Source organism: Ambystoma mexicanum, chromosome 6q, assembly GCF_040938575.1.
Source record: "Ambystoma mexicanum isolate Mex_15411 chromosome 6q, UKY_AmexF1_1, whole genome shotgun sequence".
In the NCBI taxonomy this organism is placed as follows: domain Eukaryota; kingdom Metazoa; phylum Chordata; class Amphibia; order Caudata; family Ambystomatidae; genus Ambystoma; species Ambystoma mexicanum.
Genome location: NC_090937.1, coordinates 660986728 through 661004549, shown reverse-complemented (window position 1 = coordinate 661004549; position 17822 = coordinate 660986728). Strand labels below are relative to the sequence as shown.

Sequence of the window (17822 nt, the reverse complement as noted above, 5' to 3'; positions counted from 1 at the left end):
TCTCTTGGTGGTGGCTGAAAAGAAGGTGGGCACCACCCCTTTCACCCTAATGGACCAGTTGCCACTGCCGCTATTTTCAGATGTGTAGGGAGCACAGCAGAAATTCCTTAAAGAGCTATAAAGTGGGGTGTTGCACTGGAAGAAGCAGCTCTCGGTCTTGCTCCCTTGGAACCCACTGACATAGGCAGAGACAAACGGAATCACTGAATCAACAAACTTTCTCTTTGAACCCCTTTTCAGTTTTGTTCCGGGCTCTAGTAGCCCCTCCTCTTCCTCCCTCCATCCCTCCTGTCCTCACTTCCTGTCTTCCATTAAGGTCGTTTCTCTGTAAAGGTGGCCCCATGCAATTGTATATGCACATCACCCCCCCACTCCCCTGCTTATCCTCGAGCTGCTCTCCCGCCATTCTGCTCCGGCATTGATGGTAGTCATCTGGAGGTGCTGACAACTTCTCCCACCTGGTGGAGTTTCTTTCTTTAGTGCCATTCTCTCCCATCTTCTGCTTGTTCTCTCAGTGGTCGTGCGTACTCTCTGTAGTGTTAGTCCGGCGGAACTTCCTGTCTTCTCTCTTCCCACAGGTACACGTCTCCTTTCGCGCTAATCATTCTTCTTTCAGGGACCATCATCTCTTTTGTTGGGAAAGGAATTTCTTCCCTACACACCCGCTCGAGGTGATGTCATCTTCTACATTTGGTGCATTGATACCCTATTGCTGGACATGGACCGCTGTGAGGCTACTTAGACACTATGTTGCTCACTCGCGGCCATGCGCAAGGTTTGTCTTGAAAGCCCCTGTCGCTGCTCACCGGGGCCCCTTTTGACTACTGTGTCGGGCTGCGTTCGGCAGGATGCCTGGGTGGATTGCCCTCCTTCCTTTGGGGGTATTGCCTTTTTATTTATTTCAGGGGTTGGGGATCGGCAACTTGATGGGAGAAGTGCCCTCTTTCTTTTGGGCGGAATGCCGTTTTCTCGCTTGCGAGGCTGGGATTGGCCATTCAATTGGGCGGATAGCCCCCTTTCCGTGGTCGGATTACACTTCTATTTCCTTTAGGGGCCGGGAGCGGTACCTTGATGGGGCAGAGTGCTCTCTTTCTTTTGGGTGGATCGTCCTTTTATTTCTTCCAGGGCCGGGATAAGCAGTTCACTTGGGCGGATTGCCCTCTTTCCTGTGAGAGAATTGGCCTTTTATTTCCTGTAGGGACTGGGTTCAGTGGCGTTATTGGGCGAATTGCCCACTTTCCTTTGGGCGGATTGCTATTTGATCAGGCAGACTTCCCTCTTCCACTTTGCGTGGATTGCTCTGTGGTCCCTATCATGGGTCGGGATTGGCTGCTTGATTGGGTGGATTGCCCTCTATTTTTTTTACCAGTAGCCGGATCGGCGGGCGGACTGTCCTTCTGGGTTCTTTTGCTGTTGTGGTCATCTCCCTTCGTCGCAAGTTGTTTTATCTGGTGGTGCAACATAAGAAGCAGCTCTCGGTCAAACTCCCTTGAAACCGACTCACATTCACAGAGACAAACTGAGCTACTGAATCAACAAAACTTCTCTTTAATCCCCTTTCCGGTTCTGTCCCGGGCTCTAGGAGTCCCTCCTCTGCCTCCCTCCATTCCTCGTGTCCTCACTTCCCCTCTTCCCTTAAGATTGTTTCTCTGTAAAGGTGGCCCTATGCAATTGTATATACAACAAAGGGATAAAGTAAGAGTGGGAATTGGAGTGGAAGTGAGGCGGGAAGCACATGGATGAGGTGAATCCAGTCTGTCAGAGGGCTCGTCAAGAGCGGATCCGAATTGGTTATGGTGTTACAATGGTTATAAAAGTGTACAGATCAGTAGGAACGTATCCTTCACAGGAGAACTACGTCAGGCCAGCATTCCCAGCTAAATACAATGTGCAGAAATGTGAAATGAGGATTGAAAAATTGTAGCACTTACTGACACATGATAACTGAATCAGCTCACAGCCATGTGCATGCAATAGCAGAGTAGCAATTAATGCACAATTCATAGGCACCACACGCCTTACTTGCAAGAAGGAAAACATACACTATTGCATTGATTTGATACCAACTGCTACCAGGAATGTGACATCCATTGAGGAAAGTGGTGTACGCCTGGTACAGAACTTTGCTTGGTATGTCTCACTTGGATTAATAAATTATGCCGTTGGACTCCTCCATACACCTAATCCAAATGTAAGAGATGCAGGGCTCAAAAGTAACATTAAATAAATTGTTCCGTTGAATAAACTTGAAAGTGAAATTACTACAATACCTTCCATGAGCCACAGAGGCTTAGTATGTATGTGCATGGCTGATATGCATCATCTCAGGCGGATAGCTCAGGGCAACGTGCTCGCCTTGGAAACAAGACGACACAGGTTCGATCCCCGGATCCGTGCTCAGAAACCTCTGGGTATTAAGCGTGTTGTAAATAACTAATCATATCACATCATGTGAGTGCGTGTATTTAGTAGGTGTGCAGTGTGCTTGCAGGAGTATGGAGAGTTGGGGTAGGGTTGTTGGTTGGAAGCGGGAATCCTTATGCTGATGTTGTGTAGATTTTTGTGTGTTTAGACTGAAATCCCTTGTGCGATGGTTGGCAATATTACGGTTTGTTATGAATTGGCCAACCCAGCATGGTTCACTTGTCCTTGGAGACCCAAAACAGGACCCCATAATTCTTGGTGTACCTCATTGTATATGTTTTTCTTTCACACATTCACACAATGTGATTCTACCTATGCTTCTTCCAGAAAGGGCAAAAAAGAATGCATACAAACTGCTTTCTACCGATGTGTCTTGTGGTCACCAAATGGATGTCTTTAATAGTGCTTCACCTTACACGAATTCAGTTGCAGGAGAGGGGTTCTTCCTGTCCATGTACAGCATTAAAGGGCCACCAAATCTGGACATACCACAACATTGCATTTATCTCAAGATCGTGACCAAGCAGAAAGTCAGCTGTAACTTTGACCTAGCAGTACTGGCACCCACATCGGCTGCAGCATGCCAGAATTCACTATGCCTCTATTTATAAGTGCAGCAGTGGATCTATCCTTTGAAGACTGGGGCCAGAAACTCTACAGTGACTAACTCTATCCAGTTCCAACACTACAAAAGGCTGCACCAGAGAACCCTCTGAAACTTGTCATTTTCAATTGCAAGACTGCATGTGAAAGAACCAAATTACTACTCCTCACCAGCAACACCGAACACCCAGACATACATACCTGGCTATTAACCATGAACCCTGGGGGTTTCATACCAGAGCTTACCTCCTGCGCCAAGTCCCTTGGGTTACACATCGAGAAAGACCTCTCCTTCAAGACACACATAGCTAAGAAAACTCAGACAGCTTGGTATCAGCTCTCCCTCTTGCAGAAAGTGTCAAGGAGTTCCCCCCTTCTCACCTGGGTACGGTGTTTGCCGGTGTCTTCGATCGCTGCCTTCTTGCGAACGCTGCTGGTCGTGAACAGCGCTGCTCGAGTCTTGTCTGGTTCCAGGTTGCGATTAGTTACGGGAGCGCGGAGTCCAGGAATCCGGGAGTCTGGGAAAAGCTAGTAATGCTCGGAATCAGGAAGGGGGAAAGAGTCAGGAGCAGGTAATAGCACTGGCACAAGGAAACAATACCGCAATCTATGAACACATGTCTGAGGCTACTCTACAATAGCATTGAGACGCGCGGAGCGAGCAAGGGCTTCAGCGCTGGACGGCCATGTTGGAAGCAGAACGGAATGTAAGCCCCATTGAGACAAGGACCAGGAGGTCCAAAAGGGGCGTGATCTGAAGTTCATGACAGAAAGTCAAGCCCTTCTTGCCGCTGGACAGTTTTAGATCCACTGTTCAAGCAGCAGTCCTATCCCACCTAGAATGCGGCAATGCCCTCCTCGAAGGCCTCCGGTTGACCTCCTTTGTGTCCCCTGAGAAGTGTCCTACACACTGCCGCACCCCTCATAAAGGGTCTACGCAGATGCAGCGACATCACCCTGGCCCTCATCGACATTCCCTGGCTTCCACTGCAAGAAAGCATCACCTTTAGGTCTTGTTGCATCATCTTTAAGGCAGTCACCCTCAAGTCATCCAGCTACCTCGAGGAGAAACTCAGCATCTCCGGCGGTCAGCACACCACCAGAAGCCAAGGCACGTGCAGACTTGTAATCTAACACTATAAAAAGGGAATGACCAGAAAACAAGCCTTCTCTGCCTACGCCCTAAGACTTTTGAATGTCCTCCCTGTCCCCATCAGACTCGCCCCCACGCTCCGACAATTCAGAAAAGAGCTCAAGACCCACCTCTTCAAGGAGTCTCTCCTCCTCAACAGCTAGGCCATCATGTTGCCCCCCGCACCACCTGACTTGCTACCCTGTACAGCTGTACCCCTCCTCTGTGCCTCTCTGTATCCTATCCCCCCTGGATATGTGTTTTGTTGTAACCTCTGAAAAGCACTCGTTTATTCATCTGTACTGATGTATACCTCTGTAAAGCGCTCTGTTGTGTATCTGTATTGTTGTATACCTCTGTAAAGTGCTCCGTTGCTTCTCAAAGCTAGGTCCGCGTTCAAGAAATACCATAATAACAAGTGATAAGAAAATAACAATTGTGAGAGCAGAAGAAGTGGATCTGGATTCTCTTTTAGGTGTGGTCAGTGTGCAGGATATGGATGTAGCAAAAGCCCACCTGAAGAAGTCATTGATGATCTCAATGAATTGGATCCACCACCTGAATCTAAAAGTCCAGAAACATGGAAATATGGCAATGCGAGCGAATGATATTTGAGATATCTTTAGTGCAAGATCAACGTTCATGTGACTGTCATTTCCGGTAGTAAAGTGTGCCATTTATGAACCAATATTTGCTTCTCTGTGTATATTGTTTGCACTGATCTGCCTTGAAAGAAAGTCGTAATAAGTTGTTATAATGGACCGTTTTTAGTATTACTGTGAAAGTTCTATTTATAACAAATATGTTGTTTAACTTCAAGTAAACCATTCATTTTCATATGTTAGCTTTCACCTTAGTTTTATGGACAGAAGGTGCTACTAATGGACGCAAAGGCCGAAACCTAGATATTAAAAAAAATATTACACCCTTTAAAAAAAAGGCATATTTCCGGCCACATTGCTCATTATCTATGATATAAAATTTTATACCAGTGCTTATCATAATCCTCTGTCCACCTTCAACATAAATAGAGAAATCTTATTTTCAGGGTCTTTTGTCCAAGAGTTTGGGCACAATGACAACTTGCATATTTCTTTTTCAAAACGGTGGAAAAAAACAATCAGGTTTTGTGGAATTTTCTTGAGGATGTTCAAGGAGGACACCTTAACATTTTCCCATAAATCCTGCTTTGTTTTTTAGAATGTCTAACTCAAACCATTATGAGAAAGTGTGTGTTGACTGGCAAATCAGTGTCTCCCATCTTCTCCTCCGAGCCAAACATTGGCGGTGACATGGTCAGATAACTATCTCAAAACCTCTGCTCCCTCACCTCCCAAAATTAGAGAAGCTCTTTGAAAAAGGAGACATGTGGAAAAAAAGCCCATTGAAAAACTGAACGGGAGTGCGAACACACTGGGTATTTACTTGCGTTGAGAAGACCCAAGCTACCTCCACACTTCACTTCCAGATGCCATATAGTAGTATGCTTCCCCACATGCACAAATTGTGTGATCTGGGTCAAAGCACTATCTTCTAACTTGACCTCTTCACCAAACTGAATTACCCTGCACAATTTAATTTGAAAGCACTTAGAAACCAGCTTAATGCTGGGAAACAAAGTGAAACAAGATTCGGTTTGCTGCACATCCTATCATAGTAGTAGTAAAATATGTATCATTATTTCTCTGGTAGCAAGAATACATTCACAATATATATTTTGCTTTACAATCTTCTCATCTAACCAAGTAAGAGTTTAAAAAGGAAACCACATAATAAACCCAGGTCATTCGTTTCACAACAGAGTTGGCCACACAATTCCACATTTTTGTTATTTTCTAAAAAGCAATTGCACCTCAATGTGTGGCTATCTTCGTACCGCTAGTTAAATTCCCATATATTCATAAAACCGCCTGTTTTCTCCATAGCAGCTTTCACATATTCAATTATTTTGTAATAGGTTTCATCATCAGTGGCTGTTAACAACAAAGATATAGCTCCTTCACAACATCACACATTATTCACTATAAGCCAGGGCCTGTGCCAGTTTTTCAGAAATCATTGCACCTAGAACATATCAGAAAAAAATGACCTGGGCTCTCAGTGCCTCTAACTGCACAGGGGCCTCCTGCATGCACCCACGTGCAGAACACTGATACACCGCAATGCAATGATTCAAACCTTCCCTTCGTTTTGGCGAACTGCCCAAACTGTGAAAGGCGACATGCTTCTGACATATTTCACTTAGAAGAGCACCTTTCGCATAACATCACACAGCTATGTTCCTTTTCAAATGGTGCCTGTGTGTGGATTTCAATTTGGCCCGGGTTGCTTTCCCCAAAAATACAAACCTTAACTATGTCGGAACCCTGGTACCAAGCACCGAACCACACAATTTCTTGCAGAACTTTGATTTGCAAAACATTCAATGGGGTGGAGGGATGATCACCCCCTGATTTGCTTCAATAAAGCAGCATTAAACTAACCTTGGGCTTGGAGTCCAACACTGTCCTGCACTGGCCCAGCACATGCCATATTTATGATATATTTGCTGCAAAGGCTAAGCACACATCCTCTCATCAACACACATGTCACACTTTTAACAATTGTAATACCTATTTTTCCACATACAGTCACACTTTTAACAATTGTAGTACCTATTATTTTCCACATACGGTCTTACGAAACAGTACACACATACCTTCTTGCTGCACACTTTTTCAATATATACAAGCCATGCCTACTGGCTTTGCCAATGCTTGGAACTGTTACTATCCTTATATTTTTCAACTGCATTTGAAATGTATGACCGTGATAATGCAGGTTCCTAGTTATGATTCAGAAAGAATAGTGCAGATTCAGTATCCAAACCATCCAGGGCTGCACAGTCTGATAATGACAAGAATGTTGCAAGACAGCTGGCAGTGACAGGATCGAACCACAACTACTCGTTAACAGGGTCTGACTGAGGTGTGTGTTTCTCCCGAGCACCAATGGAAAAGTGGCCCGCGATAACAAATTGGAATTCACTATTTTTCCTGAAGGCGGTTTGAGTACTTACTCAAAGTGGAGTTTATGGTAACATGTAATTCAAATAGTGCATTTTAAAGTATATTTGATTTGTAGCATTTGCTAAAACTAGTGAAGTGACTCAAACTGGCCTACTTCGGCCAAAAATACTGCCCCACTTTGACCAAAAACTGTCCCAAACTAAAATGTTGAGCCAGCCCTTCGGGCATTGCCCTCTTGCCCCATGGGCCTGCTCTCACCAGATTCAACACAGTGAGGCGAATTGACTAGGATGATTTGGCAATTACAACAGTGCAAGTAGTAGAGTTGTCCTTAAAACTAAAGTTCTGATCCTTCATTGGGGTTTTAATAAGCAAACATTATTGTTGTCACTTTAAGTTAAGAAATGATTTTGTTATTTTGGCTAAGTTGGCAAAATGTGCATCTTCCTTTTTACCCAAAACGTGATGCCTGACGGGATGAAAGAAGTACAGAAGAAGTAGCCTGTTTGTGTTTGAGACTAGATCCTGTGAGAAGCCACTGACTTCCCTATTGTCGATGTCATGAAGCAGGGGATTGTTGGACTTTTAGGAAAATAAGATTCCCATCTTTTAAAAACATTGTACAGGGTCTAGTGTTCCAACGTCCACCACTCTCTGGCCTTTGCAACGGCCGCTGCAATTACTTTTGCAAGATCCTTCATTATAAGCCCTTTGTTGCAGGGCAACCCTCAATGCCAGGGGAAAGTAGACTCTAAGACATGGTTACTCATTAAGTGACCTTCAAGATGCTTTAGACTGCAACTTCCATGAGCCTTTAGCACTGGGTATGCTGGGTAGGGCTGCTAGGAGTAGAAGTCCAAAACACATAGCGGAAAGCATCAACATTTTGATTGGCAGGAGCAGATTAATTATTGGCGCAGTTTGATTACCCCCACAAAGGACCTCATTCTTTAGTCTCCCATTATTTGATGGTGGGGACCAGTTACGTGTGCACCTTCACACACGCGGATCCCTGCTGTCCAATGTTCGTCATTTGCATGGTGGAGTGCAAAAGGGAGGGCAAAGGGCAGCAATAGGCATGCACAAGCATGCACGCCACGTTTTGCCCACCCTTTCACACTCCGCCGTGCTAATTGATTAAATGCTACCTGCCATGTACTCATGTCTACAATGGATTACTATGGAGTCCACCTGCCTTTTGCTGGTACATGAAAATCGATGCCGGCACAAATGCTGGAGTATTTGTATGGCAGAGAGGATGGGAGCGGTGGAAGCAGAGTTCTGTTCCGCTCTTGCTATCCACCATACATACACTGGAAAATGAGGCGTGGTGTAAAAGCAGGAATACAAGCCTTACAAGTCTTTTATCAATTTTTGTTACATTACTCCAAGCTCAAAATGAGCTCCAATATCTGTATTCACTTAAGTGACACACATCTGCAGTCACTTACGTCCCGCTGCAGTTGTGGCACTTCAGCTACAAACAAATACATCCTAGGGAAAAGTAGGATACAAGCTGTTCACAGAGGAATAGCAACTCTTTAGAGCACCGCTTGATACAGTGACAGAAAGAAATGCAGCAGCATCAGGCGGCAAAACATCAGCGTGAACTTGGAGCTCGTTTCGGAGATCGGTGCACTACCCAGAGGAACAGCTTTGTGTCCTGACAGGGTCAACCGAGACCTTTGCGCTTGTACAGGCAATGAATCGAGTACCTTCACATTGTCTACGACCTTCCATTACAGTGCTTAAACGTAGGTGGAATTTAGCATGGAGCACTATGTAGGAATGTGATATTATTTCCTGACACTCTCCTCTTGCACCAGCGAGTCTCAGACTGTCCAAGCAGCATGTAAGCAGGCATCTCATTCAGCAGGATGAAAGAGCAAGCAATCAATCTGGAGACCTGGCAACATCATTGCCTTAGAGACTCGCTGGATACAATGGCCACGGTTGTATGGCCACAGCATCCAACCTCTGCCTTTTTTCTGGTGCCACCAAAAGCACTCTATAAAGGAGCCGCCTGCCATATGCAGACATCTAATCGGAATGACAGCAAGCTATGCGTCAACAGGTCAATAGAATGCTTTTATAATGAGGCCCCATAAACGGGCACGCTTATAGGGAAATTATGGGGTAAGGTTAGACAGTCTTTTTATCAAGCACTTTTCAGCAAGGATTTTTTTTTTTACTAAACATTATGCTACCACTTGATTGCCACAAAAAGAAGTTGATTGGTTTGGGAGAAGCAATATTGGATGGGGTGAGGAAGGTGAGTGCCCCCACTTTGTGCAGAAAAAAAGCAGAAATAAATGTGCAGTAATATAAAATAAGAGGTGAAAAATTGGTCGGTAAAAAACCCAACCGGATGGAGAATTGATGCTTTCAGGGTGAGAGCAGAAACATGATGAGTTTGGTGATTTGCCTCAGTGAGAATGGCTATGGGGCAATGCAATCCCTTAACTTTTGCTCTCATATCCACCACTAGAGATATGATATGATAGGTTATTTATAACACGCTTAATACCCAGAGGTTTCTAAGCACGACCCAGTATCTGTGTTGCTCCGTGTCTTCTTGCTTCCAAGGACAGGACGTTGCCCCTGAGCTATCCTCTGGAGACCACATCAGGCCCTTATCACTGTTAGATTTTGCTTTTGGACCCTGTGGCATATGACGCTCTGACTGCAATAATATAAATGCCCAGAGATTGCATTTAAATGTTCTCTTCTGAGCCAGGTCTATTTTGGGATTCTAGAAGCCTATCTGCTTCTTCAGTCTAAAAGCTAAACACAGCCCCCCGACACCCTTGCATGCCAAGAATGGGTGGAGTAAGTAGCACACCAATGGCTGGCCGGTGCTAGCATGTTAGTGCACCTGAGGTAGGGAGCTTTACAAGTCATATAGTTTACTAGATTGTAGCACTGGCTGATGCAGTGTTACTGCTCGGGGTGGCCCTGCGGTTCTTAATTCCTAGTTTTTCTCAATTCCACAATTTCTGATTTGACATGCTCTGCAATGTTTTGCTTCTTGAGCTGAAACTGTATTCCTGGGACAGCACTTGTGCAGTGTTTTTGACTCAGTACAGCTTGGCTGTGTCTCCTAGTTTTCTAACTTAGACCTCATTTCCAGTGAATGCACTGTTTACTAAGCTTTGAATTGCTGGAGAATGTTCCAGTTTTAGGCCCTTTCTCCTCTGCTTGTCTTCTCTGGTTTAGGTGTTCGGGCGTTGCTCTTTTTTCCCCTGCTCCTCTTTGCTTCCTTATTTCCCTGTTGGTCTTTGGGTGTGGTGAGGAGTGCTATTTACTTGGCTTGCTTGCAGTTGTATAACTGACTATATGTTTTTCCATGTTGACCCTTTAAGCACTCTACCTACTTTGTTCTTTGTCAAACGTTGCCATGTTAATTTCACCAACTTTTTTTTGTCGCTGCCTTTTAGTGTTCCTGTGTGATGGGCAGCGTCCATGGGCATATCAGTCATCTGAGTTTTCCTTTCCTATTATTATGAGTATTGTTTTTAAATTACATTGTGTAATGCTACTGAAGTTGGCCGCGTCACTTGCCCTATAAAGGAACGTAGCACAGTATCTAGGATGGCAATAGTGGGCGAGGAGCTCGCTGAGAGCCATTGAAACGACAAGGCTCTTCCGAGTGTCTAATATCATGAGCATTTTCCAAGACACAATTAAATCAATAAACTCGAGCTTCCCACGGTCTAACGCGCACAGCATTTGTGACACAGCAATCACCACCACCACCGCTCCCTAATGGAAATTCGAATTAGCATGAGACACTGCCATTTTTAAGATCATTAACAAATGTAGCCATTTCTCAACAAAACTCAGACCACGCAGTTGTCGCAAATTATGTACATATTTTCGATCTTCCATCGTTGCTTAAGGTCCTAGCCCTTCCTCCTTAGACAAAGCTGCTGACACATCTGTTATGAGAAAGAAAACCGGAAGCAAGGGTTCCACTTCCGTCCTCAATTGTAGCATGCGCATTGGGCCTTCTAGACCTCCCTGTGGCCTTCAGTAATGGCGGTCACAGTATTCTTCTGCATCAGATCAGGCCCGCTGTCATATTCCCTGGAACAGCTTTGCTTTTGCTACAACCCTTCCTCAGGAACTGCACCCACCAGGTAACCTCCCCTGTGTCCTGCAGACTGGTCTTAATGCCCCTCCCTCTGGTTGATTCGTCTTAACATCTCTATGGTTCCAGATGAATTGCCACTGAGGCAAAGAATAGTTGCAAAGTCTGCTCCGCCAAGGCATCGGCACCAAGTCCTGAACTTGCTAGTGCATGCCCAACAAGGGACGACATTAAACCAGCCATGCCTCAACACCTCGAAAACTGAAATCTTGAACTCTAGATCGGCAATTGCTACAACCTCCCTGCAATGCCATTTGGTTGGATACCACCAGTGGGTTCTCCTCCTACACCCGCGTTGAACAGCAGCAACTTGGGAATCTGCCTCGTCTGAAGAATTCTTCTCTTCCTGACCATGCCTCAGTGTATTATTGTTGTCCTTGCTGTGGTTTTGTTTTGGAGGAATTGAGACACAGAGGGTCTGCAGCCTCTCCCCCTGCTAAAAGTCCATAGAAGCTCCAGAGAGCTAACGTTGCTTGCCTGATTCTGGGTCTAAAACTCTCTGGACATATATGATCTGTCCGAAAATGGCTGCATCAGTTACCCATCGAGCAAAGAGTGAAATTCATAAATTCATACCCTTCTGTCTTGTACACAAATGTCTGCTGTCCTATCCATCTGAGCAAACAATTTCCAATTTACAAACCAACCAGGACACTTAAGGTTGGCATCCCAAAATATGCCATCCCACTTCTTGATGAGATGCTAGCATTTTCTGGGGGAGGTGGGGGGGGGGGGACTCTATACCAGCAAGGCTCACCCCACTTGAATTGTCTGCAAAATGATGTGTGCAAGTAATGCAATAGACTCAACATCTTCCTCTTCCACAAAGCATATGCTCCTTGCCTCCTACTGGTTTCATGTTGTATTGCAAGTGCCTGAAGCTGTTAACAGGTGGTGTGCGGCTGCTATATAAAACCCGTGAATGAAATATAGTACATAAATAATTCACATCCTGTTTAGTATTTATGCAAGAATCTTGATATTTTGCAGAGCCAGGATTTTAGTTTATATGCCGAATTGATTTCTGAGTACATGTTCTTGATGCATGCCGATTTCATGTGTAATCTGTGGCACCTTTCCCTCAACATCATGGTCTCTCTGCTGTATCTCCTTGACTGCTTAGGTATTGTATATGGTATGCAGATTCTAAGTGATCCGCCGCGGCTGATTTTGCCGCGGCCGGAATGTTCGCACGAGAAAGGTGCAAGCTACCAAAAGTTCGCACCTTTCTCATGCGAACACACTTACATACAACGGGGCTGCACGGGTGTCCCCCGCAACCCCCGCTCACTATACTGTAAAGTATACTAAGTGGGGTGTTGCGGGGGTCACCCCTGCAGCCCCTGTTTTATTATTGTTTTACAGGCGTGCTGCGGGGGTGTCCCCTGCAACACCCCGCTCACTATGCCACACACTGACACACTATAATGAGCGGGGTGTTGCGGGGGACACCCCTGCAGCCCCCGCAGTCTTTTTTTTTTTTACTTACCTGCAATGCTACCACCAAAGATTCGAACTTTTGGTGTTCGTACCTTTGGTGGTTGCATTTTTCGGTCGTTTTGTACGGTCTGACCTTTTTTTTTCAGTCCAATCGTACAAAACCGTTATGGAATGACATGATGGTTGCTTATAATTAACATAATATAAGGTGACTCTAAACTTGACTTCCACATCTTTGTACATCTTTGTACACTGGGCACTGCCTAGAAAAGTGATATCACTGTGTGTTCATTTTTTTGTTGTATTTTATTCGATTTTGTATTCAGCGCTGGCCTAGCCCACAGGGTCTTAGTGCGCATTACAAGATTCAAAGGTTCAAAGGTGAGAGGTGAAACGGAAGTTACAAAATATTTTCAGGATGGGAAGATTTGCAAAGCCAAGCGTTAGCAAGGAAGTTGGACGGATTGGATTATGTGTGGGGAAACAGGTATGTTTTGAGGCTCTTTTGGAAAGTGGTGGTGGAGGGTGCTGTGAGGATGCTAAGAAGTAACTAATATCATTGGAGTTTCAATCATAATCATTTATGTGCTTACATAATTCTGTGCCAATAGGTGAGATTAATATTCCTTATGATGGTGCTCGATGCATCGACCCGAAAGGATGAAAAGCTGAGTCAGTCCTGCCGCGGCATTCAAACGTATGAAGTGCAGGCTTTTCGCATCAGAGACCTGCGCTTCACGCCGGAGCTACAGTACAAGACCAGGCGGTTTCTTCCGCAGGGTACAAAGAATGTTACTTTTTTACACTGAGCATGATAGCCACCATTGAAGTGAATGCCACTTCTCTGTGGAGGAAACATGATGGATTTTTTTTTATGTCATTGCTTAGTTGCACAATTTTTGCTGATGCCAAAAACACAACTTTTGAGAGTGTCGTTGCTTTTGCTACCTTAAGCAAAATCATTTGAACATGGTTGAATTATTTAAATCTGGTACATTCAAAACCGTATTAAAAAATATGTACAATGACGTTGGTAATTTTCAGAACAGAACATGACATTTTAATGATGGGAACCCATATATCTTCTGAGGAAGAAGAAGTCGTACACTGAAAAGCTAAGTCAGTAGACATTCATCTAGCAAAATTCTATCAAACTTGGATGGTGATGTGACAGCAGGACCACCTGGCAAGATGGGTAAACAGCAAGAGAAACCTCCAGGCGCCGGTGGGGTTAAGCAGCATGCGGTCCAGAACCGCCACCGCTCAACCACGCTGTAAGTTGTGAGCTTAGCTGGCGGTCTGACTGCTGAACCAGCATAGGGCCCTGCTGCTTCCACGTGCTAGGGAGACACTTTCACAGGAGCAGAGAACACGTTATTTGTGTGGTCTGACCCAATAGGTATATTCAGTCGTGGTAATGTAGTTATTTCTTTGTTTTGAGAATTCCATATTGAAATCCAATATATAGCGTTGAATGCACAGGAAAGCCCACAGAGCCAAACTAACGAAGAAACCGAATTATTGGCTCGCGCCCCACAATGGATCCTTTATTTTTGTGAAGATATATAAATATATGTTGGCTCTGAAAATGCAGAAGACTGCAGCAAGAGCACCTTTTCCTGGCTGGGTGGAAACAAAATGGCAGATATTTTCCCTGAAATGACATATACACGCCAAGCAGTCAGTTTTAACTTCCCCCATTCTGCAACATGCTGCAGGCTATGGAAGGACAACCTGCTGTCCTTCGAAGCTCACTGGCAACATTGTTCAGTAAACTATTCAAGGTTTGAAAACATGCTCCATTTAAAAATAAACCTAGACATGATGGACTATAAAACGTGTACGAGTCAGTCTTACCTTTTTGACTTCGTACTTGATGGCCAGCTTGACGCGGCTTAGTAAGGCTCTGTGTCGGGGGGACTCCACTGGCTCGGTGTCCACGTCACCATTGAGGATCGCAACGACTTCTTCCGAGTCTCTGCAGAGATCCAGCACGCCCACCACAAAGTCTTTACACTGCATAGATAGTTTGCGGTAGTCATTCTGAGGAGGGAAAGGAGGGCAGATGTGATGCTACCGGCTGACACAACTTATCATCAGCAATGATGCACAAAGGGGACTTATAATAATAATAACAGTTCTCAACTTTGCTTAGGCAGGAGACCCATTTTTAAGATTTGCTGCTTTAAGGATTGAGCTCTGGCTCCAATGCTGAGTACTCGCCACTCGGGATGAGGTAACTGAACAGCCTGGCTCTAACCATCTCGAGCCAGGGTCTCCAACCTGTAGATTGCTAGCCACTGGTAGCTGCTTGAGGCTTGCCAGTCGCTCATCAGACACCAAAATGAGCACTGTGTGTTTATTTTGGTGTCTGAAGTCCCTGGGCCTCCTCCTTCTCCTCTTCTCGCAAAGCAAACAGTCAAAAGATGTGTGCATGGTGAGAGGGAGGCTGTATCTGGGCTTAAAGAGTTCGGGACATTGTCCGAATAAGAGGTTAACTATCAATAACAAAAGTAAATGGGAAATGTATGTTTTGGCCACAGTCGTATTTATTTTATTTTTCATTAATAAGGCACTTATTAAACAAGACAGTGTTTCAAAGCGCCACTAGGCACAAGGGGAGGGAGCAAATAAACAATGACATTGACAATGTATAGATAGAAAAGGGACAGAGGTCCTACTAGGCCTTGTGACATTTGGAGTGTACAAGTGCAGTGAAAAAGGGGTGTGGTAGGGGTAAGTACTAGTAGGGTCCCCTAGGGGAGGAAGTCCAGGGGTGCCCATTGGGAGGTAACCGGTAAGTGTATAGGTGGAGACATCCCAGGTGAAGAGGGAGGTCTACCGCCACAGCCAAGTGCAGAGCGGAGGCAAAGCACCCAACAGGCAGCTGTAAACCCAGAGGTCAGTACAAGGGGGGTTGCTAGGGGCGATTGGGCAGAAGGCCAGGACCCTATTGGACTCTTGAGAGACCAGGCCGCCAATCTCAGCGACAGAGGGGATGGTTAGCACAGGAGGGGGAGATGGAAGGAGAAGGAGGAGGGAAAGGTCTTGAGTTGTTTGCGGAACTTGTGGTGTTCCGTTTCAAGTTGGAGAAAGAGAGGGAGGCTATTCCATAGGAGGGAGCCAGGTGAGGAGAGAGATCTTCCCCCAGCTCTGTGCTTGGAGAAGGGCTTGACCAGTAGAGAGTTGGAGCCAGAAGATCGAGTGGATCTGGAAGGAGAGTATTTAGTGAGAGAAAGTTGCAGGTAGCGTGGTCCCAGGCCCCAGACAGCCTTGTGAATGATGCAGAGGGCCTTGAATTTGATCCTTGCGGCAACCGGGAGCCAGTGGAGAGATTTTAGTGCTGGAGAGACACAGTCCCAGGGTTGAGGCCAAGGATAAGTCTTGCAGACCTATTCTGGATTAGTTGAAGAGGACGCAGTGAAGAGAGGCAGAATGAGAAAGAGGCTGTTACACTAGTCTAGCCTGGAGAGGACCAGATAGAACCAGAGCTCTAGAGACACTGATAGTCTGGGGGAAGGTGAAGAAAGGGAGAATGCCCCTAAGGAGGTGAAGTTGAAAGTGGGCCTTCTTGGCAAGACCTAAGATGTGAGGAGTAAAGGAAAGGGAGGAATCAAAGATGACCCCAAGGTTTCTGTCCTCAGTAGAAGGAGAGGGAGGTGAGTCCATAGAGGACGGACAGAGTGTAGGAGGGAAATGGGGAGCAGGTGTCCTGATGGGTAGGATCTTGGTCTTACTGGCATTAAGACAGAGATCATTGGAGGTGCACCAGGCCTGAATAGCAGAGAAGCAGTCAGGGATGGTGAAGGAGGAAGAGAAGGAGAAGAGAGGAGCTTGGAGAAGAGTTGTCGTAGAGAGGAGCTTGGAGAAGAGTTGTCGTAATAGTAGTAGTTTGTCATTTATATAGCACCTTTATCCCATCAGTAGGGCCTCAAGGCGCTTGAAGAGGTGCAAATGATGGCTGATTAGAAAGGGAAGGGTTGCATTAATCTGCATGCGATGTGAAACAAAGCTGGGACTGTGCTTGTTTAAGTCTCACTGTGTTTCTGTAGATTTATTTTGGTTAGCATATTACTTTGTATGCTGGCAAATGTAGGCATTCAGTCAGACTGGGCAAAATAAAGCTACAGCTGTAATTGTTTATTGCTGTGTATGTGTGTGCGTGCGTGTGCACGTGTGTGTAGAAGAAAATAATCCATGTGAATCCCAGTTTACAAGAAAGAATATACCTCTAGTGGTAGGTGTTGCTGTTTATCATGGTAATAAAGTGCATTCTATCTTCTTTATTTGAAGATACTGAGTTCTCTATTTTAAGGCAGTAGTACCCCAATTGCATTAAAGGTTAACATGGAATTTGCTGTGATATGGACAAGCCCATTTCTATGTGTGTCCCAATACAGGAATTCAAGCACTAGCAGCAATTTCACATTTAAGCAAATGTGGAAAACCACTAGCTGCACTGCATTCTGGTGCTTGTCCACTTACATCTATAAAACTACACAGAAATGTTAAATGACATGTGCTATCAATGCCAGGACTTACAACACAGGATTTGAGATGTATGTTTCAGTCTTTGTGTTAAGAAACTAAAGTATGAATAAAGGAATTAAGTGAGCTGTGGTTTCTATATATATGTTTTGATATGTACAGGATTAATATAGTTTAAACCTAGTTACTAAGTAACAGAGCAGTGTAAACACCAGAGTGGTGACTACAGGATGAGAACATTGAGGAGATCCATGGGATGGGAGAACAATAATATGGTTGATCCCCTTTGGCTATGTACACAAACCGTGAGATCTAAATAGGAGGTGTGGGGAACATAGCCTTTCTATTCTGGGTTGAAATGGTGCAGTTTCCGAGCACTGTTTTTGCTAAAAGTTGGGCAAAACACCATAATATTTAAGTAATTTTCTAATTCCAACAGATGCCTGTCACATATAGTACACAGGGTAGCACTGCCACTGTTGATGCCGTTGCAAGCATTATGTCATAATTGTAATTTTGAACAATTTCTGTGATGCTGAGCCCTCAGTTTGTCTAACAGAGCCTTACACGCAAGCCA

At 45.0% G+C, this 17822-nt stretch overlaps 1 protein-coding gene across 2 annotated transcripts in view; it reads right to left on the bottom strand.

The window, feature by feature from the left end:
• TRPC3 (transient receptor potential cation channel subfamily C member 3) overlaps nt 1-17822 on the bottom strand; it is a 1234189-nt gene that overhangs the window by 816427 nt on the left and 399940 nt on the right. For both annotated transcript variants that reach the window (XM_069631155.1, XM_069631156.1), the window contains exon 3: nt 14615-14800. In XM_069631155.1, the coding sequence (XP_069487256.1) occupies nt 14615-14800 (186 nt within the window). The remainder of the gene's footprint in view (nt 1-14614; nt 14801-17822) is intronic.